A 25445-nucleotide genomic window follows, 5' to 3' on the forward strand; every position below is an offset into this window, starting at 1 on the left:
AAACCCAATTTGCACATATCCAAGCTGCAAAACACATCAGCTTACACAAGACTTAAATGCTTTATGTACACCTGGATCAATCTTAATTTCCCCTTCCAGCATCTTCAAAGAAATGAATTTGCTCGCTCTTGGGTAGTCTACTCACCTTAGGGTAGTTTGACCCGTTACAAAAAAAACCTGCTACAGCTAAGTGATCGGCGCAATAGTAAACAGCGGTGTGGCATGAAAATCATACAAGGTGTATCAACCATCTAGGCACAGCTATTCCAAAGATAAGCTCAAAGAGCAGATTCACACAAAATTTTCCCAAGAATGTGTATTGCTTTTAATGTTTGGATTAAGGTTTTCCATCTTCTTGGAAAGGAACTCACAACTTGTGTACTAATGGTCATTACTAAGGAATGGAGACAAGATTGTTAAAGCTTCCCTGTATTAACGCAGTACTCTAACCACTTAGTACAAGTTATTATCCCTTTTAGATCATCTTAGCTTGTATTCATACACCCATTGAAGACCCTACATACAATGTTTTGAAAACTTCCAGTAAAGATTATCCCTCTTAATGCAGAAGCCAGCCCTCAAGATGGCTCCTAAAAATGCTTGCCTCTCAGTAATCCTACAAGTAAACCCCTTCCATCCACAGTATGTGATTGCTCTTGGGATATAGTTCAACTATAGGGAAAGAAAAATAGCCAATACTAAGTTGCCAGCTCTGTCCATATGCCCTATGAAGTTTCTCCTAAATGCAACCTTGAGCTTTAGTCAGAATCACACAGCTAAGTTGTTGGACTTGCAAATACTGTGTAAAGTAACGAATTCATTGTTGCTCCAAATTGCTAAGTACTGAGGTTAAGGGTTAAGCCTGGTGTAGAAATATGATGCAGAAGTATATGCTAAAGAATGTTATTTCCTTCTTTTAGGAAAAAACTTATAAGCTACCTTAAACCTAAGGTTCTAAAAATTACCAACAGCTTAGTATACAATATACACACCGGGAAAATGCCTTTGTTGATTGTTCAACGTTACCTACTTAGTTGCAGGAAGCCGATTCATTTCAGCCTATTGTGTATTGTATTTATTTTTCCGGATTAAAGTTTGGTTGTTATACAAACTTGATTTACCTTCTTCCAAGTTTGAGGTCTTGGTAGAGCTGGACAATTTTAAAACCTTCAATAATATTTACCTATATTTACAAGTATTCTAAAGTTTGTAAGTCGATGGATGCAGGTACTGCATCTTAAGCAACAGCTTAGCTCATCTTTAACCATCATCAGTTTGACTTACCTGTAAAGATACCTCATTATTAAAGCAAAAAAAATTATTATGTCAACCTTACTATCTTTAAATTATTTCTGGTAAATATTTCCAAGTAAGAAAGTCACTTTCTTGTTGTTATGGTCTGTCCAACCATGTTTAACCCTTTAAAAAGGCAACCACTGAAACTAACTTAGAATGCACATGAAGGCAATTGACATTTGAGAGAACTAACAGATTCTCAGTGCTTTGTAGTCAACTTAATTGGGACAACTCTAGCTTTTTAAATATTTTTAAAAAACGCCACCAGCAATGTTAAACATACAAGTTAAAGCCAGAAAACTAGAGCAGTATTCAAACGCTGAATGTACAGTATATAAAGAATGGCATTTTATTAGGGACAGCCAATAATGTCCACAATGCGTTTCTTATTTGACTATCAATACTGAAAGAAAAATGGCAATATGCATAGCTTTGTGAAACTGCTTTAAAAATCTAGGGGATGGCAATCTTTTAGACAACTGCATGTTTATAGAACAAGATTCACACATTTTATGTGTAAACATTACACCAAGTATTTGAATACAAAAGTGTTTATTTTATAAACTTTATATTTAAAATAGAATTTTAATCTGTCTACTCACAAAACCTATTTTAAAACATGATACATTTCTCTCTCTAGCTTATTTGATGTTACTCTTTTACAAACAATACTCAATTTGTAATTGTTTTATATTAAGAACCTGTAACTAAATGAAATTTGTATTTTATCAGAAAACATTTCCCTTTAATCTTAAAGTGCTTTTTGTTTTTTAAATGAAGGCACCAACAAGAACTACTTTCAGATGGTACAGAATTTCTTATTTCTTGAAGATTCTGTGGTTGACCACTTCTTCATTAGTTACCTGCAGCAAGACACCTTCCTGCCAAAGGAAAAAAAAAGTATCTGAAGAAGTTTATCATGTTTGTCCAAAGAACCTAAACAACTTCAGTGGTGGTCTTAGGATCAAAGAAGACTCACTGGTGCATACAGTAGAATATGCCCTGATTATCACATTCCTGAAAAGGCAATAAAGCCAGGCAAATCAAACTCTGATGACATCTAAGAAAAGAATTTCAGCAGCCAACCTACATCTCTCCTATAAGGTAGGGGATTGGGAAAGAATTACCATATTTAAACCCAAATATTTAGTACTGGATACATACAGGATTTATAATGTAGACACTTTATTCATTAAAAGTATAAACTACCATCTGGAACAGTTTCAACCATTTTACCCTACCTTCTCCTGAGCCTGATCCTGATAAGGATATAAAACTAGAACAACCATATAACAGAAGAACAAAATGTCTTTATTTTTAATAAAAACCACTAGTTCACTCAAAATGCTTGATCCAAGAAACGTGAATACACAAGGGTGTAATGATGGGTAATTTCATGATTTATTGAACTTGCAGCCTAACTTTTACCTACCATTTTACTACCAACACCACTGAAGGAACCAAGAAAAGCTTTATTAATGATCACTTGGCTTGCGCCTCAGCTGTTGAAATGAAGCACTTTACAGTCTTTGTGGCAGCAGAATATACGTGTCCATGGTTCATAGCAATGCTAAAATTCCAGCAGGGAAAAAAATGATATGTTAAGCACCTGAATCTTCATAGAAGGGGAAGGGGGTGGGAAAGAAGGAAAAAAAGGGGGGAAAAACAACCAAAATAATTTAAGTAAATGACAGATTGGAAAACAGGGTTTATAAGATTATTCTCTTGAGTTTATAAATTGTTAAACTCAAATTTATAGCTATGTTAAACTACATGAGAACCACTATACTGAAAGACCATTGAAGAGTAGTATTAGTTTTATCTTTTGGGGAGGAAAATTAAGAAAGGAAAAGTAAATAAGATCTTACCTAAAGAAGTTTAACTGAAGCTTAGAACTATTTTGCTCTACACCCTCAGCTTTCGTTGTCATCCTTATAAACTACTGTAGTTAAAGCTTTGTAGAAACAGCGCAGTTTTTTAAGACTGGCTGAACTTAGTAGCCGTCAAGAGTTCTCTTGTACTAGACCTGTATCCCTGAAGAGTACCTCGCTGGGGTTATTTCCTTTCCTTGCATTGAAGAAGCAGCATCTAAAAGATCTAAAAAGGTGTTTCTCTTTGCAGAGATATCCCTTAAGTTATCTAGATAATTTAATCCTGATGAATTGCAGACAACACACTTATTATCTGACCAGCATTTATCTTACACAAATATAACAACAGCTTTGCAATGGACCTTAATTATACTACCCACTCCTTAACTTATTTAAAATAAAAAGTCTATAATTACACAATTTCCTTTAGAATTATTTTATTAAATCATAAATGTACAACAGCTTCTTAACTCTACACACGCACTTAAATTTTTTTAAAGGAAAAACGTTATGTCTTATTACACCATGATCCTGGCTAATAGCTTTTCAAAACTTTGAGAAAAATCTTAAAAAAGGTTTCACATGTCACCTGAAACTTACAAATTTAACATTATCAAAGAAGGAATGCTTCTACACTCTTACAAAGACCACTAGAAAGAAACAACAATTAAAAAGCTAAGAAACTGTCTCAAAGGCATTTTTTTTTTTACAATCCTTCCTCCACAGTAAGGTAATGTTATTAAATAATCCAATCCATTCACAAAATGGCTCTCTGCATCTGCTCTGGTGTCTTCTGCCATATCACTGCATATTTATGCATGACTGAGATAAGAGTTTCCTTAACATTGTTATTTCGATAACCTGAAGCTGTTCTGTTACCTCTGGGCTCTCATCCTCTCCTATTTATACAGTGAAGCCTGTTTCAACAGAAGTAAAGAGTAAAAAAAAAATAGGTTATGAAATTATCCATCTAACCAGATTTTAAGGAAAGATAACATGATCCTAAAAAGCTTTTACTCCTGGCAGCTAGATCTCCCAAGACAATAATAATGTAAAACTCAAAAGCTACTTACCCATGGCAAGTAGGAAGAAGCTCAATATCGGCTTCTCCCTCCATAACCCCCACTTCCTCCACTGCCTCCAGGACCATAGTTTCCTAGAATTATTGAAACAGCAAAAGAAAGCAAACTTACTTCCATTTTCCATAATAAACCTAATACTACCTATATTTGATTTCTATTTTATAGACATACACTCCTCAAACCGTGCAATTCTTAACCTGTTACTTCTAGCTAACCTATTATTTGGGAGATTATCCAGACTCACAAAAAGTTTAATTTTGCCCTTACACACCTGAGAACATTTTACTGTGATTCCTTTAGAGGGTTGTCCACCACAATCAGTTGGAGTAGAGGATTAAAAATATATCAAGCACAAGATGCATTAAAAAAAAAGTTTGGTTCGACTACCGCAAACTTTCTCAAGACCTGAAATACGTTGAATAAGAATTCAGGATATTCACACTAAATTGGCTTTCAAAGACAGAACTCCTAGAACTTTATACAACTTGCAATGTGCTCAATTTTCTTTGGCTTTCTCTAGCCAAGGAAAGAGCCCTCCATCTGAAAGGTCTAACCTACTTTCCCGAATCCTAAATATTCTAAAACCACTGAATAACCCACCATTTCAGTTAACAGTTATAATGGAAGTGTTACACAAACTAGCAATGAGGTCTTCCATTCTTAAATCATGAGTGATTAAACACAAAAATTGTAGAATAAATTACCTCCACCATATGGTCCCCCCATGTTCCTGCTACCACCAAAGTTTCCACTCTTCATTGGACCATAGTTAGAGGGTTGCTGGTTATAATTTCCAAAATCATTGTAATTTCCACTTCCATAATTTCCTGTGAAAAAATTGGAATAGGTTTTGCATAATGATTTCCAAAATAACGTTGAAGCATTAAACCAGCAATACATGGTAAGCATATTTAGGACAAATCTCCCACAGAAACAATCATCAGAATAAATGCAAGACACCTATCTACAACTCTACATTTTAAGACAACTATTGACAACATTGAAACGAAAATCTCATGTGTTAAAAGTCATTAATTTCAATCCAAATTCCCACATAAAGGTTGCAGGTGAATTACCTCCTCCATAGTTGTCATAACCACCTCCGTAGCCCCCACCCTGGTTGCCATATCCAGGTCCTCCACCACCATATCCTCCTCTTCCTCCTCCATAACCAGGGCTACCTCCAAAATTGCCACCTATTATAAAATAAGCCTTTAAGTAATTACTTAATATTTTCAATGGCATTTGAACTGTCTTATCAAACCCATTTCCAGTTTTCCAAAACACATATTCTTATAAGCAAAATATTTGTTCTATGAAATCTCTTCCTTCATAGCCTCAAGGGCAGAGTAGTTACCTATCCTTGGTAAAAAGAAAAAAAAAAATTAGGGGCAGGGAACACCTGGTTCACAATCAACTGGATGAAACCTTTATGAATTACTGCAATGCCACAGCTCTCCCTTAAGAATAAAGACATTAAGGATTCTCTTGATATCCTGAAACATTTCTATTTCATGTAAGGATTGTGGGGGCAGACAAAAGGCATAGGTTAGCAGGATAAAAAAGCCTGACACACCCCTACTGGTCCAAAAGATAAGTTAGTTTCATAGGGTTTTTTTTCCCCCATGAATTCCCAGGTTTCTTAAAAATGTGCCCACTACACCCTTCTTCTGAGTAGAAATGGGGGGAGGACCAGAAATTAGCAAACTTGCACAAAATTAAAAAAAAAAAAAAGGTAAAGTCAAATTATTGAAACAGAAGAACTTGTCTTACTCCTAATACCAAATTAATATTTGGATTTTAAAGCAAAATTGAAATAGTTAAGACATAGGAATTACTTAGTCATGCTTAAGGATTATCAAAACCAGCAATTAGATCTATTACTAGGCTCAGTTTTTAATACAGCATTCTTATTAGGACTTGTGTCAGCAAGTATTAACTTTCCTGTACTCCAACAGAATATACATCTAAATTCACTACTTATTAAAGAAGAGTGGCTCACAACTTTAGCCGGGCCCCGAAATACAACTGTGCATTTTTAGGAAGGTCTTTAAGTGACTTTTCTTCTTACTAATTACCTTGGGGGGACTTATCTTGGTAAGGGACTATTTTAAGATATTCCAATTATCTTACATGTGTTTCCCTTTAGTGTTGACCATGATTCATAGCTATTGGTCTGTTTTCCAGGAAAATAGCATATAGAATACATCTGTATATAATCCTTTGCTTGAGGAACAATGGGATAGCATGACAGCACCTTTAAATTCTCTACTAAAATCCTCCCAAATGATTTTGCGACCTGTACTAACACAATAAGGAAAAACTCTTTCCATAAGATATACAACTAAGATGCAAATTACAAAGGAATAGCCAAGTAATTGAACCACTATGACCTAAACTCTACAAAAGATAAAACATCAAAATCTTAAAATTAATGTATACACTTAATTAAACATGTAGCGCTTAAATCTTTTAAGGCACATAAACTAAAACACAGAAAAACTGACCTCCAGGTCCTCCTCCATACCCATTATAGCCATCCCCAAATCCACGGCCACTTCCATATCCATCTGTTAAAGACATAAAATCATCAAAAAATTACACCCTATTCACCCCAATTTCTTACCCTTTCTCTGCATTCTTTATTAATACCTCCAACTGAAATTAGGAACCACTCTTTGCGCTGTAATATTGTTACTACTTTATCCTTAAAATAGAAGTGTACATAATTAAATCTCACAAGGTAGTTGTCTCCTTTGGGGGCCCGGACTCAATTTTAAGAGATTCTGTTTATGTGCAAAATGACCTTGGATGGAGGCAGGAATAGTTTTTCTTTTGCCATCTGGTTACAGTAGTAATTCAATTATATCTTAAACCTAAGGACAAAAACCATTTAACTGATACAGACCTTTTAAAGTCTACACAAAGCCTTCACTTCCCATTCAGGAATACCCCCATTTTGGGGGGGGGGAGGTTAGTCACAGTATCACTTAAAAAAAAAAAAAAAAAAAGAGAGACCACTCCAATCAATTCATTATCTTGGATTACAACTTATAAGATTAGGTTTTTAACCATCTCCTCTTACCTGGCCAATTCAAAATATCCCACACCAAAATACAATCTACTGAAGTGTTGAAATAATTCTTTAAAATAAGATTTTCTAAATCCAATTCAGCAAAGTTGAGTTTTTAATTGAGCATATAGTCACCATTCTTGCACTTAGAACTTGATCTTACCAGATCCTCCTCTAAAGTTACTTCCTGGTCCTGGTCCAAAATTTCCACCACCACCACGAGAATCTCCAAAACCAAAGTTGCCTGTAGTATAAATACCCACGTTAGTAACAAGTGTTAATTTGAATAGTTAAATGAATAATTAAATGAGTGTTAAAAATTACCTCCTCTTCCACTTCTAGAACTTTGGACTTCCTGCATTTCTTGTCTAGACAAAGCCTTTCTTACTTCTGCGTTATGACCATTGATGGTATGATATTTCTGCACTGCAATGAAAAATTTTCACTCCATTATGCCAACGTTCTTTACCAACAGGAAACTTGTATAATTCATCTTTTAATAGTTAACAAATCTAAAACTATGTAAAGAGCCACACATCTAAGTTTAGATACTTACACACAATCTTATCCACAGGATCATGATCATCAAAGGTAACAAAACCAAAGCCTCTTTTCTTTCCAGACTGCCTATCAGTAATTATCTCAATGGTATCAATCTTTCCATATTCCTCGAAATAATCTCTAAGATGGTGTTCCTCAGTATCTTCTTTAATTCCACCAACAAAGAGCTTCTTCACAGTTACATGAGCCCCTGGTTTTCCAGATTCCTGAAGTGATGGGGAGAAAAAAAATCATTTTAACAAAAGTAACCAAAACATGATTTAAGGCACACTCTCAGTACCACAGATGGTACCATCTTTGTGACATCTATACTATGATAAAATATCAGGTAAGACAGTAACTTATGACAATAACTCAGCTTTTTGATAACTATGTAAATCTAGGGAAAATCAGAGAGTAGAAAACCGACAACTTCAGCAAGATTCAAAACGTTCTTTCTCACCTCTCTTGCAACAGCACGTTTTGGCTCAACCACTCTCCCATCAATTGAATGAGGTCTTGCAGCCATAGCAGCATCAACCTCAGCCATGGATGAAAAGGTCACAAAACCAAATCCTCTTGATCTTTTGCTTGCAGGATCTCTCATAACCTTAAAACCAAGGGGGAAACTTTAGCATCTCATCTCACTACTTGTTATGAACTACGTATTTAAAAGACTTTACAGGTTTCACAATGAACACATTCAAATGATTTTCACAGTCATCTACTCATCATCTCATTAAGCCCAGTAGCCCAACAGTTTAAAGACTAGTATCTGGAAGTACTTTTGTATTTAACGTACCACACAGTCTGTAAGTTTTCCCCATTGTTCGTAGTAGTTCCTCAAACTTTCTTCTGTGGTTTCAAAGCTCAAGCCACCAATGAAGAGTTTACGGAACTGTTCCTTTTCTCTCTGCAAACGAAAACACCATTTCAATTTTTATTTACATTTCCTCTTTGTATGCAGGAAATTAAATTCTTAAATATGAGGTGACCTGCTGGCAGAGTACCTTTTTCCTCTCCAAAGGAACAGTTTCTAAAGTTTTCTGGGGGGAAAAAAAAAACTTACATCAAATTTAAACCATATGTTAAACTGCATATTAGTTGTGTTACACCAAAAAAATTGCCCCAGTTGATCTACACAAGTTTCAAAATCATTAATGCTTGATCTAAATTTACTCGACATTATTTTGAATAAATTTAACATCCCTTTATCAAACTTTCGGAAGAGAGGAACAAACCTAGTCATTGGTCACTGAAGGTTTAAATGACTTTTATAAAAAGCTGCAGTCCTATTACTCAAAACAAAGAACTGGCTTTTAAATACGCATTATAAACATACGGTTTAACATTAAAACTGTTGCTTTACTTATAGCGTGTAATTTACCATATCAGGATTCAGTGTCTTAACAGTGACATTTACTTTCCCTTTATTGCTCCCTCTGGCGGTGATTCTATTGTATCTCAATTAAAAAAAAAAAACCGCTAAGAAAAACCATTCTTTCCCTTCATACCCCACTCTCTCCATGATGAAAACTTTTATCAATGTATATACCAAAATATCTATATAAAATCTGCCTTTTTTCTGACCATGGAACAAAAGTTTTTATGACCAACAGTGGGTATTTGGAGCTTTAAAAATTTAACATACCTGCTTTTTGGTAGGCGCTTAGATTTGGTATTTACAGAACACAGATCATTACACTAAACTATAAAATGCAGTAAAATGTTTGCTATAATCAAAAACCGTTAAACTTTAAATGCTCACTGCTAACTACTTAGTAGTTCTGTACAATTTACACTTCATTGAAGAAGAAACTCCCCCCTCAAAAACTCAGGTGTACTGGCCTTAAAGGCCATCTGGCAAACTACACAGCACAAATGTCTCTGATTTTACAAGTGTGTGTGTGGGAAACCTGGGCTGAAAAATTTTAAGCCCTATAAACCACCAAGCAAATACATCAACAGCCCTATATTTTCAGCTGTCATTAAAAGAAAAAATGGGTTGCTACACTTTCACATACCTAGGTTAAAAATTTTAAATATTCAGATACCACAACAAATTATAACGTCTAGAAGCAACTAAGTGAGTGTATAATACAAATCAGAGGTCAAATATGACTTTCCATACAACAGAAAATAATTATCAGCAAATAGTATTACAGCTAACTCCGTTGTGATTTCTTCCTCTATGCATGAAAATTTCCCCAACAGCTCAAAAAATAACGTGATAAGCATTCAATTAGACTTCCCTGCACAGTTCCCAAAATCGTGAAAAATTTTAAAGGTCAAAAAAACCTATCAAACTCCTAAAACACTCAAAAATAGCCCGTTAAACGATTATCTGACATTGGTACTTAAAAGTAACTTATTTAATTAGCGTAACTTGGTCTTTTACAACCCAAATTACGCATTTTTTAAAAGCTGCACATTTACAATAATTTTTACACATCACTAACAAAAGGCAAAATTCATTACTTACCTCATTTTTTTTCCAAACTTACCCGATGTCCACTATCGATTACAAACAAAGTTATTTTATAAGTGTGCTTAAGGTCAAAGAAAATACCCAATCAGGCCCCGTTCGCTCGAGACCTTATTCTTATCAATGTAATCATCAACCATCATAGCAAACATAGATGAGAAAAGCAAATGACAAAGTTCAAATACATGGTGGCCCAGTCGTTTCTCGTAACGAAGGACTGAGCCACGTTTTAACCAAACTAAAGGAAAAAAAAATCATTTTTCACTTTCCTCTTTAATTTCTACCTTATCGCCAGTACCTCTAGTCTTAGGTAGTAAAGATTAATTTTCCCAGGAAAAGTACTATTTAAAAACATAAATAAATCCTACAATTCAAAAGGAAATCCTTCAGGAAAATAAATTGTGAAACCGACACCCTCCCCCAAACCTCCTTCCCCACGGCCACCCACAATCGGTACTCACTTAATGGCTCCCAATTTTTATTTTTAAAGTTTCCTGTGACTCAACTAGCTTTTTAACCACCACAGACCCAGATAAAACCGTTACTCAGGAAAAAAAAAAACAAAAACAAAAAACAGGGGTTGGAAGACGAAATGTTGTCTTTGTGGTACGGCTCGACTTAAAACTGGGCCCGACACCATGGGTGGCTTTACCTCCTCTTAAACAGGGCGAACCAGCCCCGGGGAACCGACTCCCCCACCCGCCCGCTCTTCGGTGTGGCTTCTGAACGCAATGGCGCCATTTCATCGAGGGGAAGGAAAAGAGCCTCTAACGAGGTGCGCAGGACTTTTAAAGATCCAAGCTCACAAAACACTCGTAATCCACCTCGAAACGGCATGAAAGTGGCCCGAAAAGAAAGAAAAATAGTTAACCACTTTAATTCTTCGATAAAAGAAGCAAAGTAGCAGAATCCAGAGGTTGAAAAGAAAAACGCTGCGAGGAAGGAATGGAATGAAAATGGCGGCCGCCAAATCCGGTTCCCGGGAGAGGGGAGGGGGGGAGGGGAAGCTCCGCAGCCTCCCTCAGGAGGAGCCGAAGCCCGCCGAAAAGCTCAAAACGCGGGGAGGCCGGGCCCCCCAAATCAGCGTGCTTTCAAGAGGGAGTCAGAATTCCCGCCTCCGCGCCCCACTTTTCGCCGAAGAAGGGCTGCGTCCGCCATGTGGAAGTTCCCCATCCCCCACCCCCAGCAAAGGGAAATGGCGCCGGCAGGCTAAGGGTGGGGAAGACGCTGTTCAATCAGGCCCCGGCCAGCGAACCCTCTCCAAAAACATCCTGAGGCGAACCGCTTTGGAAGCGGCCCAATTTCACCGCCGCTCTCCGGCGGAGGCGGGCGGCCGACTTCCACCGAGGCGCCAACGGCCTCGCCATGCCCTTTTCAATAACTCATTGATTTCAAACCCGTTACCTCCATCGCGGACTCAGTCGCTTCAGCCCGATTTCCCGCAGCCGAGCGAGATGAGAGAGATCTCCGCGGACGAACACGAACCGGACTCGTCCTGGCGCTGTAGTGAGAACTGCCGCTGCTCGAGAAACAACACCGCTAAGAGCACCTCCACACGGGACCCGGCGCTGCTGCTACTGCCGCTAGTGCCGCTGCCGCCGCTTTTCTAGAACCTTCCCCCCGACTAACGCGTCTTCCCCTACGTCAGGCCGTTGCGTAAACGCCCTAACCGCCGCCAATGGCGGGAACGCTCTACGCCCTCCTTACGCCAGCTACGTACTCCTCCCCCCCCGGCAGCCAGTAGCGGTGCTTGACGTCACTTGCGCAAGTGCCCTCCGTGAATCGCGGAAGGCTCGAGTGCTGCGTATTTTTCTTTCAGGGAATTGGAGCCAGCCCCCGCCTTAGCGCAGAGCAGGTGAGAAACGGTCGCGCAGTTTGAAATTAACGCTGCCGGGAGGAGCCTAACGCACGGCCCTAAAGTCCTGCCCCCCTCAACCCGGGGGGTGGTCCCTACTGTTAAGCCTCCGATAATCCGCGCCGCTCCCCGCCCCCGGGTCTCCCGCCAGAACAATCTTTGTAGCCTCCCTCCGGGGACTTTCCTCCCCTAACCGCCCCCCCCCGCCCCCCGCGCTCAGGACTGACTCGGCCCCTTCCGGAAACACCCGAAGCGACTTCTAGTCAACACGTCGTACTTCACGCTCCGCCGAGCTGACCCTGGCCAACGTCCCGGGGAGTAGACCCCTTCGGTTCGGGAGAGGTCTCTGGAGAGGGTGGCGCGAGGCGGCCTCTCCCCTCAGCTCCCGGCTGCCCCCGCCAAGTTTGTCTTCCCTCCCTCACCCCTAGCGTTCCGAGGCACCCGCTTCTGGGGGCGAGGAAGTGGGCGGAGCCCGGTTTTGGCGCCAGGCGCTGCTGCTGCCAAACAGAAACGCCTCCGTCTAGAAGATCGGCCACCGTCCTCGCCTCTGCTTCCCTCTCCCTCCCCTCCGGGGACCACCAGGCGCCACGCCGCGAACGGTAAGTGCCGCGCCGCCGCCGCCGCCGCCGCCTCCCACCTGCCCCCGGGCTCGGGTTCCCGGCGGGCGCGGCGCGCGGCCCCTCCCCCCGCCGGGCGCGCGCGCCCGCCCGCCCCGCCCCGCCCCTCGCGGCCGCCCGGCGTGGGCGGTGCCACCACCGCCTCCCCTCCCCCCTCCCTCCAGCGGCTGCCCGTCGCGCAGCGCCCCAGCCCCCTCCCCCTCGGATGTGGCTGGAGCTTGAGGCGCGCAGGGCCGGAGACGCCGCAGACCCGGGACCCGGAGCAGCTCGGAGGCGGTGAAGTCGGTGGCTTTCTTTCTCTCTCTGTCCCCTCGGTGGCGGTGCTTAAAATACCACCTGCGCCCCGGGGATTCCCCCGCACCCAGTTGCCTGCTTCCCGCCCTTCCCCGCCCGACCCCGAGTGGGGAGCCGGCGGGAAGCAGCGGGGAGGCGAGCGTCGACCCCGCGGCGGGCCTGGCGCTGGGCCTGCGCCCGGAGTTCGTGGGGGGGGGAGGAGGGGACCGAGACCGTCCTCGGAGGGCAGAGAGCCGCGGCGACAGCCTCCGTATTTCTAGACAAAGCGCATTTCCCTCTCCCCTCCCCCATCGGCGAGCTCGCTGAGGGGCCCTCCCCGCCGCGGCCGCGGGTCGGAGACTCGGGCCTCCTGCGAGGGCGGTGCGTTCCCCGCATCAGCGCGGCCCGCTGTCCCGGGGCTGCGGCGGCCGCTCCGTTACGTGGCTGCGGCCGGGTGGGGGAGACCGCGGGCCCGGTGGTGCAGTGCCCTTGAGCCCCCGGGCCGCGGCCTTTGTTTCTCCCCGCGGATGGGCTGACCACGAGGCCCGCGCTCCCGGGTGGGGGGGCGGGGGCCGGGCGTTCGGGCCTTGCTAAGCAGGGTGGGGCTTACGGGGCGCGGATAGAAGAGGTGGTTTGTTTTTTAAAAGTGGCACGAAATGGGACTGAAGCATCTCGGTATGTTTGTTTTTTCTTCCCCCTTTCTCAGTTTTTAAACTAGTGATTAGAAAGGGAGAGGGTTTTTAAGAAACCAAGTTGGGGTTATATAGGCGCCTCTTTGGATTGTTAAAAGGTCTAGAGGGAAAATTCACGAAAATTTGTCGCTGTGTTTGGATGATCATGTCGAATTTGAACCAAAATATTTGGCCTTTTTTTTTTTTTTTTTTTTAGATGCTGGCTATGACTTAAGTGGGATTTAGATTGGAAACAATGTTTTTGCTATTTTTCCTTTTGTAAAACTGTCTCAGAAACCATTGTACCCAATAAGGTTTTCTAGACCCACTTGGTGAGAACACTGATGTATCAGCAAGCATAGATCACTAATAATGCAGGAACTCAAATTTACATCTCTGGATTTTGAGTACAAGTTTTACGGTATATGATACATAGGTGGGGGTTGGAATCCAAACAAAACTTGTGTTTAGCTACCTTTTTTCTGTCGTGCAAACTTCTATTTAACTGTCATGCATTTTTCTAGTAATAGCTCTTCAAGTCTGCAATAAAAAATGGCCTCCAATAAAACTACATTGGTAAGTTAATTAAAACCTAAAATATGTAAGGATCTAACTCCAATTTTTTTCCAAGATTATAACTTTGCATCTCTGTGGTTGAGATATTTACATCCACATGTATTTCCCAGTCCCCTTCCCCCCCCCACCCCCTCCCCACCCCAGTGTTGTAATAAGGAGAGTTAGAGGCAAAAATGAAATCATTACTTAGAGATACTGCCTTGGCTTAATAGTGTCTTAATCCTTTTAAAGAAACCAAATCTTGAGAGGATAGCGCCATGAATTTTAGAGTGTTTTTGTCTTGAAATAAAAATAATCTTTTGCAACATGGAAGAAGGATTAGAAGCATAGGCATACAATGCTGTAGAGCCCTTGCTCGTTGGCATAACGGTCCCTAAATCACCCTATACTGAATTCTAGAGAAAAGTATTTTCAGTATTGCTAAGTTTAAAGAACAGGTGTCTTAAGACACCTAGATTAGGACAAAGGTCATTCAATCTTTGGAATTACTTTGCTTCATGTTCTATTTCAAACTTGATTATTCTAAAATACATAAATGCCTTAAATTCAAATCCTTGCAACTTTTTAAAATACAGAGTAAACAAAATCATATATGTCCAGGAAGAAGAGAGGACTAGATCTGGATATTTTGAGCAATTTTTTCTCTCCACTTTCTTAAACCACAAGTTTGCATTTTTGCACTTCATTAAAAGTTCCATGAATGTGGAAAGACCTTTGTATGTTCAGCCATCAAGTTCAGACTTTTTTAAAACACTGTGAAAGAGTCACATAAAAATCACGAAATTCCAGACTTAATGGTTCTCACAGTGATTTTAACACATTTCATTAATAATTGCAATCCTGTTAAAGGTGAGTACTTACTATCTACATAAAGCAAAACCTTTGATTTGGGTTTGTATATTCTCCCCTTGAGTTTCACACAAAAAACACAGGTTTGGTTTTTAATTTTTGCTATCATTAGGTTTAGGTTGCACGTGTAACTCAAATATCTTGGGAAACATTGAAATAAGAAATACAGAGTCTGTGGCACAAACGATTGCCATCAAAGCATCAGTGGAAAACACAAAGCATTTTCTGTGCCCCCTCAGGATTGAACTGTCCTTCAAATTCCATAAGTGGTAAACCAGAGCGTAGATAGATAATTGAATTGGCTGTATGGTTACCTGTGGCCTTCAGGTATTGGAGGGAGAAGGAATTAGCTGTCCCTGAGGCTTTGAGGATTGAGGATGAATAGAGATACAGAAAACAAACATAGATGCTGCTTTTGCTTTGGCAAACAGTTCTGATAGTCCTCAGTGTCTGTTACATTCTTTGTTAAAGATTATAATTTAACAATTTTCAAAGTTTTTCTTAATCTAACTTTTCATTTTGAGAGATGAGATGTGTTAATTTAGGTGGGAAAGTGGGTGAGTTTTCTTTTGAAAAGAAAAGGGTGAGTAATTGTAACTTAGCTTATGAGTGTGACAGCAAATCCTTCATTTTTTGTGCCAAGGATTTTTTTTTTTTTTTATCTTATTGGTGTTTGTTTTCACTTTCTGTGTTTTTGTTACCATCTTTATTAATCTCTTACCTTCATGAGCAGAGCTAATTTATCGTTTAGGATCAGTATCTAATAGGTCTTCATGTGCAACAGTTTTTCTTTTGGTACCATTCCTTGTACTGTATAGAAGCAAAAGCTCTGACTGGTTGCAATATCCAAGTATCTTGACTAATAAAAATTACAAGAAAAAAAATTGTAAGGCCTGATTTGGAGATGATATCCAACAAAATCAGATGTTTACTTGGTTATATTAAATTCTAGATAATTTTAATTTTTTATGAGTATACACTTCGAAATACATAATATCTTTCTGCAGTCTTGAGGTATTGCTATTGTTGCTTTTCTGCTTGTATGCTGTATTGAGAGGTGATTTTAATGGCTAGGTAATTAAGTTTTTTTAATAGCACTCCTGAAATTATTTTAAAATTAAAATAACATTTGAGATTTTTCCACTTTTAGTCTCTTCTAATTAACAATTTCAGTTTTTTGTTTTATCTGCTTTCAGTTTTCATGAGTTAGTGGAAAGTCATGGTTTTAGCTTGGTCTTTTGGCTTTTCTTACAGTGTTACATAAAAAGAAAAAACCAAAAAACTGGTTTAAGCTGAATTTACAAAATTTAGACTCTTGACAAAAAAGGATATTCACATTAGAGAATTAAAATGATCCCGTATTTTGGCCTCTTCAAGAGACAGTATAAGTTTGTTCCGTGTGATCTATACAGAAATTATGGAACAATAGTAGTGTCCATTTTAACCTATTCATGGTCTCCTTAGTTGACTCTGCAATTGGTCTCAGGATTCTGAACTGTGTTTTCATTCTGCACTTAACCTCTTTCTGTATAATCGAGACTTTTAACATTGGTGTTTATACTGAGAAAGGGGGTTATTAGTGTTTGGGGCTGTAGTTTTAATGGAACTGTGGTTCACTAAATAAGCCCTATCATTAATATTTACTCTCATTGTATCATTCTCTAATACCTTCTACTTGTTTGTTGCTGTGTTGTAATTAAAACGAGTGCAAACTCCAGTACATGTGGTTTTGTACACTAGATAAGACATTAATTTAGAGAAAATAACAGTATTTTCTAGATCTTGTTTTTTACTGTATTATTTCAGCAAAGAGGGGTGGGTGATAGGTGTGAACTAAAATGGAATTAAATATTCCTTTTTTATTATCTGTTGATTTTTATCTTTTCAGAATGTGTCTGCCCTGGGATATAGAAGTAAAAATTATAGATGTCAAACGTAACAATAAAGTAAATGATTTAGCCTTAAAAATGTACTTAAAAGCTTAAAAAGAAAATGTTTCTTAAATCTCTCTTTTGTTTTATTTTAGCAAAAAATGGGAAAGAAACAGAATGGAAAGAGTAAAAAGGTAGAAGAGGCGGAGCCTGAAGAATTTGTGGTGGAAAAAGTACTGGACCGCCGTGTAGTGAATGGGAAGGTGGAGTATTTCCTGAAGTGGAAGGGATTTACAGAGTAAGAAACCTGGTGCTCTTATTATGTTTAACTACACACACTGACATTTAAAATTTGCTTTTAGTCAGGTTTTAAAAATCAGTTTCTTCATAGATTGGTTTACATATAAAGACATCTTTGATCCAGGGAAATTTGAAATCTGTTTAAAAAACAGGCACATACTTAGCCTGTAATTGTAACCAAGCAGATTTGAAATGAGTTGATTGCCTTGGAGTTAAAGTTATAGGAGTGCAGTTTACTATGTAATGCGTTTTATGTATTAATTAGAATATTTTATTGATCTTATTTTTTTAAATACAGAGGGCAATAAAAATATTGAAGCTATATATATATATATGTAAGGTAGACTGATGGGTGTTAGGAAAAAGTGCTTGTCATTCAGGACTTAACACTATGTACTTAAGGTTTACTGTGTCCTAATCTCTTTAGGAAGTGATGGGGGCATTTTTAAGCTCCTTAGTTCTTTTTATGTGTTCCTTGTTACTAATTGCTCTCCTACTTTTTATGTTAGTAGTATTGTGAATAACTCATGCAGAAATTCCTTTCTTAGACTTAACTTTTATAAATTGCTAAATCTACTTGGATTCTTCTGCTTTATACCATAAAACAGCAAGGCCCTGTGGTCTGTGACATACTGAAAATGGATAGCTAGAGACAGACAATAGTTTTCTGAGCATGGTGAAGATGGGGGAGCCTGCTAGTCAAATAATCAGGCTTCAAATATCTGTTACCTACTACTTGCCCCACCATTTACATTTAAAGCTGCCTCCATAGCATTTTGGGAATTACAAGTTGAGTGGAAGATTAAAGATTTATTTTATACTTCCAGTGTCCTTAGTTGAGCTTGAAAGTATGTAAGTTCATAGTTTGCCACTAGAAAAATGTCCTGCAGATAGCAGAACAAAGTCTGAACTATTTTAAAATTATATTTAACCAGTATTCCAAAGAATTGATTACCTTCACATGATAGGTTTTTTGTTGTTTGTTTTGGAATCTCATGAGACATTAAATGCTGTTTGTCTTTGTCCAGCCCATCAAAATGTTAAGAAACTTAGCTCTTTTTCTCCTTTCTCCCAAACTTAAGGCCATTTAGTTATGATAGAACCTACTATGTGCATTACAATGTGTTAGGTAATACACAAGTCTATAATGAGAGTAACGCTATAAAATGGAGGCTCTACTTCAACTCTTTGGTTCTCCTGTATCCTCTGATTTCAGGTTTGCCAGTTTTAGTGTCTCCACATTATCAAAACACCCCAGTTGTAACCAGAAGTTAACAGTATCTTTCTTTTTCAACATCTCTAAAATGATTAATTTCATTCTTTCTTGTTCTGTGAAGACTTTGATCAGAGCACAACACAAAGGTAGCAAGCCTAGGGGGTGCCTGGATGGCTCAGTCAATAAAGCATGCTATTCTTAATCTTGGGGTCGTGAGTTTGAGCTCCACATTGGGCATAGAGTTGTATTTTTTTTTTTTTAAGTGCTTTTTCTCACTAGTGTAGGCTTACCTAACTTTCATATTTAGTAATTGATACTTGTTTACTTTCTGGTCCTTCTGAAAAACACATGAAAATGGCCATCTCAGCATTATATCAGGGGTTGCCAAACTTCTCTCTTAAATAATCATGTAGTAAATACTTTAGGCTTTGTGGGCTGAAGATCTCAAAATTACTCAACTCTGCACATGGTACAAAGGCAGCAGTAGACACTATGTTAAACAAATGAGCATGGCTGTGTTCTAATGGTATTTTGTTTATGGGACCTGAAATTCAAATTTCCTTTAATCATTTTGAGATTTTTTTCCCCAACCAATTAATGTAAAGAACATTCTTAGTTTATCCAACATACAAAAGCTGGATTTGACTTTTCAGTTGCCAGCCTCTGCTTTTTATCACTGCCCAATTTCAGCACCAGCAGAAATTGAAAATAACTGTCTCACATGAGAATTTTTGTGTTTTCAGACAGGGTGTTGGAGGTCCCAACTGGAGGCGTAGTCCACCTGGTCTGATAAAGTAATTTAGGGTGGGAATTGGGGATCCTCACTTTTAAAAAGCCTTTGCAGTGAAATTCTGAAGTGGGCTGTCTGTGTAACTTGGAAAAATATTTGCTGCAATTATTTTGCTAGAGTCAGGTACAGTTAACTTGGAAGTAATACAGTAGACTGCTGACTTATTGGAGTCTTATACAGGAAGTATAGGAAGATTCTCTCAAAAGAATATGGGGCTAGGGAGGAAATGGTAAGCATCTCCAATACGGCAGACTTTTTTCAGATATATTTTAAATGAATGTAGATGATGTCAATGAATCATATTTAATTGAATTTTTTTTTTTTAAACTGAACCCAGTGCTGACAATACTTGGGAACCTGAAGAAAATTTAGATTGTCCAGAGTTAATTGAAGCATTTCTTAATTCTCAAAAAGCTGGTAAAGAAAAAGATGGTACAAAAAGAAAATCTTTATCTGACAGTGAATCTGATGATAGCAAATCAAAGAAGAAAAGAGATGCTGTAAGTATAAAATACTGCCCAGCAGACTGGCTTTGTAAAAGGTTGATGGCTTGATGTTTAAAATACTTTTAAAATACTTTTAAAAATTCAGATAGTCTTAAAATCATTTAAAAGTTTTTTAAAAAATGTTTAATATTTAGGACAAAAAGGATAGGCATGATCTAGCCTGCATCATAGAAGTGTTCAGTAAGCGCTTAAACCACTTAAATTGTTGTGCTAGTGTTATTTTGAGTAGATTCATGGATTTGATCCTGATAAGACCCATTTCCTGTGATCCTGGATTGGCCTTCTTAAACACAATGAACGCAAAGATTAGATCATTGCAATCCCTTACAATACAGTAAAAACAATCCACATAGCACATCCTGATTATGCACTGTTAGTGGCATTGACCAACAGAACATACTCTCACATGTGCTCTTTGTTTTTTGTCAGAGTATTGCCAAACAACATTTTTATTTTGAAATATATAATTTTTGGTAATAGAAATTTTTTTCATGTTTTTGTGGTGTGAGTTGAGATAGCTGGTTCATTCACTACAGGAGTATTTTGATCCAGTCTTTGCTTCACGAATGTCTCCGTGGCTTTGGGCAAAACACATAACTCCTTGCTTATACTCTCAACTCCAAAACAGATAGTATTTACCGTGTTTGCTGGCGATTTGGGAAAGGGTCTTGATTCTGAATTAAGAACTAAACCTAAAATACAGATTCATTGATAAGGTCTTTGGATTTAAAATTTGATCATTTGAAGTAGATGTCAAGTAGTTTATAGATAATCTGTTAAATCTTCATGGCAGGTCTGCTAAGATTATAGGTATTATCCCCATTTTCCAGATGAGAAGCAGAGAGGTTGACTACAAATTTGGTTCTGGATGCTTTAGCAGCCAAAGCGAAAAGGTAACAATGTTAAGAATCCATATGCATAAATTGAAAGTCAGCCATATATTCAACAGAAGTGCTATTTAATAACAGTAGTTACCCTACATTGAACCCTTACAATGTGCACAGCAGTGTTCTACATAACCTAATTTGCATTTTATGTACTATAAAGTGTCTTTGAGACCAATAGTAGTAGTATTTCTGTTTTATAGGTAATGAACCTGAAACCATAAAGAGATTAACTTGATTAACTTGCCCAAAGCCACACAGTAAAGGTTAGAGTCCTCATTCTAACCCAGGTAATCTGACTCCAGAACCTGGGATATTGACATAAAAAGTCTAGTAGGGAGAAGAGATTTATTAATCTAAGCAGTTCCCAAACTTTTTTGGTCTCAGAACCCCTTCAAAACTCTGGAGTGTTACTGAGAATCCCAGAGAACTTTTATTTGTATGTGTATGACCATCAATACTAATTATCAGAAATTAAATTTCTAAAATATCTGTGTAGTTGGTAAAGAATGACAAATTGCATTGAATGTTCATAACTTTTCATGAAAAATAAGAGTGGCATTTTGCATCTTTGCAAATCTTTTCAGTGTCTAGCTTAAGAGTTCTACTTCTGCATTTGATTTTCTGTCTTACATTGTTTGGTGAAGGCAAATGAAGATAATCTAAAGCCAAAGATAAATGAAAGGAGGGGACCTTGCAGATGAACAGACACCCATCAAAGGTCTCAGGGACCCCCCTTGGGTCCTCAGACATCAAAATTTAGAACCACTGGTTTATGCTAAGTATTTTTTAAGGTTTCTTATAATACACATTGATTACAATACTGATTAATCTGAGTTTTGAAGTTTTTATTTATTGCTATTGTATTTTGTGTGTGCTTTTAAAAATGTGGGTAATTTAAACTAATTCCTAAAAGTGATTTGAAATACTTTAAAGAATTTATCATTATTGATGAGTTAGCAGAAATAAAGGGATTAATTCTTTGTGTGCCTACCGAATTCTGTCTTTTGATATTTTAGGATAAAGAAAGGTATTTTTCTTGCCTTGAGATTCACAATATTTGTAGATAATCTGGATTTGTTTTTTCTTGCAAGGTTAATGGAAATTACAGTGTGTTTTAGTTCTAAATAAGGGTTCTTTCTCCTGTCCTTTCTTTTTCACTTTCATTTGAAAGCTATATTTCATGAAAACAAATTGAAAGTTGTTATTCATTTGTAATATGGAAAATGCGTGAAACATTTATGTAAATAGTCACTTAATGTCTTTTAATCAGGCTGATAAACCAAGAGGCTTTGCCAGAGGTCTTGATCCTGAACGAATAATTGGTGCCACAGACAGCAGTGGAGAATTAATGTTTCTCATGAAATGGTAAGTGTACAGATGATTGCTGTCCTTTTTTAAAAGTAAGAATAGATTTTTTTTTTACACTTGTAAAGCCTTTTCTAGAAAAGGTTTCATAGTTTTCATCATTAGAGAATATCAGCTGAAAAGACAATTCTAGTCCTTTGCTGTTTTCGTTTTTAAACCAAAGATTGGCCTGTTCTGAATAATGTAGTTTTATTGGAACACAGCCACAAGGATCACAAAACCCTTCTTGAAGCACTTTTTGATTAAATTATGATGATTTTTTATTTTTTAAGTGAGACATTCTCAGTTGACCAAAAACAGTTGAGACTTTTGACTAAACATTTTTTTTTTCCTCACAACAGGAAAGATTCAGATGAGGCAGACTTGGTGCTGGCAAAAGAGGCAAATATGAAGTGTCCTCAGATCGTAATTGCATTTTATGAAGAGAGACTAACTTGGCATTCTTGTCCAGAAGATGAAGCTCAATAATTGTTTGCGTTGCTTTTTATATATATTTATATATATATATAAAATCTGGGTCTTTGTTTTTTGGTTTATTAGTGTGAAGAAATAACATTCTAATGAAAATCAAGTTTGATATGTTTGTTTTGAAGTAGTATTGGGGGAGTTGTTGGGGTTTTTTGCATCTATAGCACTGGTTACTTTGAACAAATAAAAGCTTTCTGTAGTTGTTTCCTTTATCAGAAAAGAATATTTGAGACCATGGCATATTATCCCCCTGCATCAGAGAACACCTTTTCTAAATGTTGGGGGAAATCTTCATAGTTGTTACTCAGTCAGAATTTGTGTTTAACTCCTATATGCCTAAGGACCATTCTGGGTTTTTTGTTTATTTAGGGCTTTTTGTGTGTATACTTAAAAGTACATACATAAGTGGTTTTTTTTTCTTTTTGTTATTTTTGAAACATTCACCAAAACAAAAACAGCATTTTATAACCATGGATAAGGCCATGTTTCTGGGATGCTATCATTTTCAGCAACTTAAGAAATAAATCACTTAAAGTTACATTGAAATTTTTCCTGAAGCCTTAACCTTTCAAATTTTGTAATTAATTGGACAATTTAAATATATGTAGAGAGTTTAAATTGGACAATTTAAAAGCAGCCATATCAGAATCCATATCCCTAGTTACAGTCACATAAATGCAAGTTTATTTGCAAGATCCTTGAAAGGAAAATTTTAATCACCAACAACAACCTCCCCACCCAGAGGGCAAAACTAGACAAGTTTTGGTGTACTTTAATTAGGTAAGCAAAACTTAGTTAAATGGATATTTAAAGGTTCCTTCTAGTGAACCATTCCTTTTCAAGAAGTTGAAAACCCTTGTGCTGTATTGACTAAAAGGTCATGATTCATGGAGCGTCTAAGACTTCGTTCATGGGAACCTGATCATAACCAGGTGGTTAGAAATGTTTGCAATTTAGCACCTGCTGGAGTAAATGGGTGGACAGACTTCTATAATCCAAATTTTTGACCTGCATGTTTTTTCTTCACCCCAACTCATTCCTAACATGTAGGCTCAATCTTCTCAGTATTTGAACTACTGGTTCAGCAGAAACCAGGAAAAACGATAACTTTGTAGTCAGAATGTTATCCAACTGTATATTGTTTACTTTATTGTAAATACTGGTAAACAGTGGTCAATAAATAGTTTTATATTCCTTTATGTGATTAGACTTTTCTTTAAAATCTGTCTTTCTAGTGGGAGTAGAACCACCTTTGAGTCCTCTTCATGTTTATAAATAACACTAAAGCATTAGAATCCATATCTTAGATCTTTTGAGCTGAGCAGTTTCAAACTTATTAGAATATGTATTTCCACAAAAATGAGAATTAATTTCTTTGATGCCTGAGAGGAATCTGCTTCAATAAACTGAAATTTTAATACTTAGAATCTAGTTTGTTGAAACTGCCACCTGAAAAAAGTTACTCTGATAGGACTGGTCGGCTGTGATGGACACATTTCTACTAATTTTCCAAAACCCTTACAGAGAAATCATTTTGCAATATAAATATTTAATCATGTTGTATACCTGAAACTGATAGGTAATATACCAATTTATACCTCAATTTACAAAACTTTTAAAAAAGGAAATCTTACCTATACTAAGGTGTTTATTATTTATGTTTATGTACTGAGTATTGCTCTCAGCAATGGGTTCATAGATGGTACTGAACTCCCTGTTTGTACCAGAAATTGATGGCCCCTATATTAAACTTTAGTAAGGGCATTTCTGGAAACAATATTGTCCTCCTATTACTTGTATTGTCCCTTATTATGTTGTATGTTTCTTACTGTAAAAAATTGCATCAAGCTTAATGGCTTTAAACAACACATTTATTATCGGTTCTGGAGGTCAGAACTCTAATTTGTCTCACTGACCTGAAAAGGTATCCGCGGGACTGGTTCTTTCTCAAGGTTCTAGTGGCAAAATCTGTTTCCTTATCTTTTCAGTAGCACAGCTGGCTGCTGTTATGATGGTTCCCCAACTTAACCAACTGCTGTAGGTAGGTTATTTGTAGTTTTCTTGCTGTTAATGTAGTGAACATTCTTACATAAAATGTATAGTGGCCCTTAAATGGATAGATTTCAATATATTACTGAAGTTAAGCTTGCAGTGATTATTCTCCCCATTGGTCACCATTATCATATATACTCAGTGTACTATAATAATACTGATCTTACTTTTTTTCTTAGCCAGTCTGATGGTTTCATGTTTTAATTTGTCAGGTCTGTGATCTTTCTGAACTTTCTTTTCATGCTTTTAATGACTGTTTCTGTTTCCTCATCTATAAATTGCCAACTTCACAAACATTTTTAATTGGTAGGAGTTCTTGTAGTAAGAATATTAACACTTAATTTTGTGTTGCAAATATTTTTTCCCATTGTCTATATTTTGACATGATAAATGGTATCTTTTGTACCTTTTTAAAATTTTTATATGGTCAAGTCTTGTCAGTTTTTGCATCTTCTGGATTTCCTATCTTGTTTAAATATATTTCTCCCATCCTGAAGTTGAAGTTGTATGGATAGTCTTAAATTTTCCTCATTTTCATTGTCATTTTTATAGTAAGGTCTTTAACAGATTTTGTTAGATATTATTATGAAAATTTCTGATTTTTTTTTAACCCCAAGATGGACATCAATACCCCTGAAGAAGTGAAATGTGTAGGTAACAAAGTTTGCCTAATCCTATGGATCAAAGAAAACCATATGCCCCTACAAAAATGTTGGTCAGCATTTAAAACTAAAGTTTTTCAGGGCACCTGGGTGGCTCAGCCAGTTACACATCTGCTTTTGGCTCAGGTTATGATCCCAGG

At 37.8% G+C, this 25445-nt stretch overlaps 2 protein-coding genes across 26 annotated transcripts; one reads left to right on the plus strand and one right to left on the minus strand.

Moving 5' to 3' along the window:
* Positions 1-1622: 1622 nt before the first annotated feature.
* On the minus strand, positions 1623-11894 carry HNRNPA2B1 (heterogeneous nuclear ribonucleoprotein A2/B1). Of its 13 annotated transcripts, XR_003143068.3 has the most exons (14): positions 11752-11894; positions 8873-8908; positions 8665-8775; positions 8326-8472; positions 7879-8089; positions 7647-7748; positions 7486-7566; positions 6757-6819; positions 5326-5445; positions 4954-5076; positions 4241-4323; positions 3165-3393; positions 2729-2866; positions 1832-2177 (listed from the first exon to the last, which is right to left on the minus strand). XR_003143068.3 is itself a non-coding variant. In XM_025464422.3 (12 exons), the coding sequence occupies exons 1-11, from the start codon at positions 11755-11757 to the stop codon at positions 4262-4264; spliced, it is 1062 nt and encodes a 353-aa protein (XP_025320207.1). In that variant the 5' UTR covers positions 11758-11894; the 3' UTR covers positions 1832-2177; positions 4241-4261. The 13 variants fall into 13 exon arrangements, 8 of the variants coding, with proteins under 8 accessions (XP_048949690.1, XP_048949693.1, XP_025320207.1 ...); XR_003143069.3 differs by lacking the exon at positions 3165-3393; XR_007402055.1 differs by lacking the exons at positions 3165-3393; positions 5326-5445.
* CBX3 (chromobox 3) lies at positions 10355-23790 on the plus strand. Of its 13 annotated transcripts, none has more exons than XM_025464426.3 (8): positions 12061-12202; positions 12631-12801; positions 14288-14339; positions 17215-17357; positions 19703-19865; positions 20702-20764; positions 22029-22123; positions 22465-23790. In XM_025464426.3, the coding sequence occupies exons 3-8, from the start codon at positions 14316-14318 to the stop codon at positions 22589-22591; spliced, it is 615 nt and encodes a 204-aa protein (XP_025320211.1). In that variant the 5' UTR covers positions 12061-12202; positions 12631-12801; positions 14288-14315; the 3' UTR covers positions 22592-23790. The 13 variants fall into 13 exon arrangements, 11 of the variants coding, with proteins under 11 accessions (XP_025320211.1, XP_035554475.1, XP_035554471.1 ...); XM_035698578.2 differs by having other exon boundaries at positions 12161-12202; positions 12423-12801; XM_025464427.3 differs by lacking the exon at positions 12061-12202 and adding an exon at positions 12423-12533.
* The last annotated feature ends 1655 nt before the right edge of the window (positions 23791-25445 follow it).

The sequence above is a fragment of the Canis lupus genome, chromosome 14 (genome assembly GCF_003254725.2).
Source record: "Canis lupus dingo isolate Sandy chromosome 14, ASM325472v2, whole genome shotgun sequence".
Classification (NCBI taxonomy): Eukaryota; Metazoa; Chordata; class Mammalia; order Carnivora; family Canidae; genus Canis; species Canis lupus.

Bases quoted from the DNA above. Each gene is read 5' to 3' on its own strand.
- HNRNPA2B1 (XM_025464422.3), bottom strand. The intron at 8,090-8,325 runs GTGAGAAAGAAC...CCATCACTTCAG, and splicing joins AACGTGCTGTTGCAAGAGAG to GAATCTGGAAAACCAGGGGC. The intron at 7,567-7,646 runs GTAATTTTTAAC...TTTATACTACAG, and splicing joins TTCTAGAAGTGGAAGAGGAG to GCAACTTTGGTTTTGGAGAT.
- CBX3 (XM_025464426.3), top strand. From the start codon at position 14,316: ATGGCCTCCAATAAAACTACATTG. The intron at 20,765-22,028 runs GTAACAATGTTA...TCTTTTAATCAG, and splicing joins TTAGCAGCCAAAGCGAAAAG to GCTGATAAACCAAGAGGCTT. The intron at 22,124-22,464 runs GTAAGTGTACAG...TCCTCACAACAG, and splicing joins TTAATGTTTCTCATGAAATG to GAAAGATTCAGATGAGGCAG.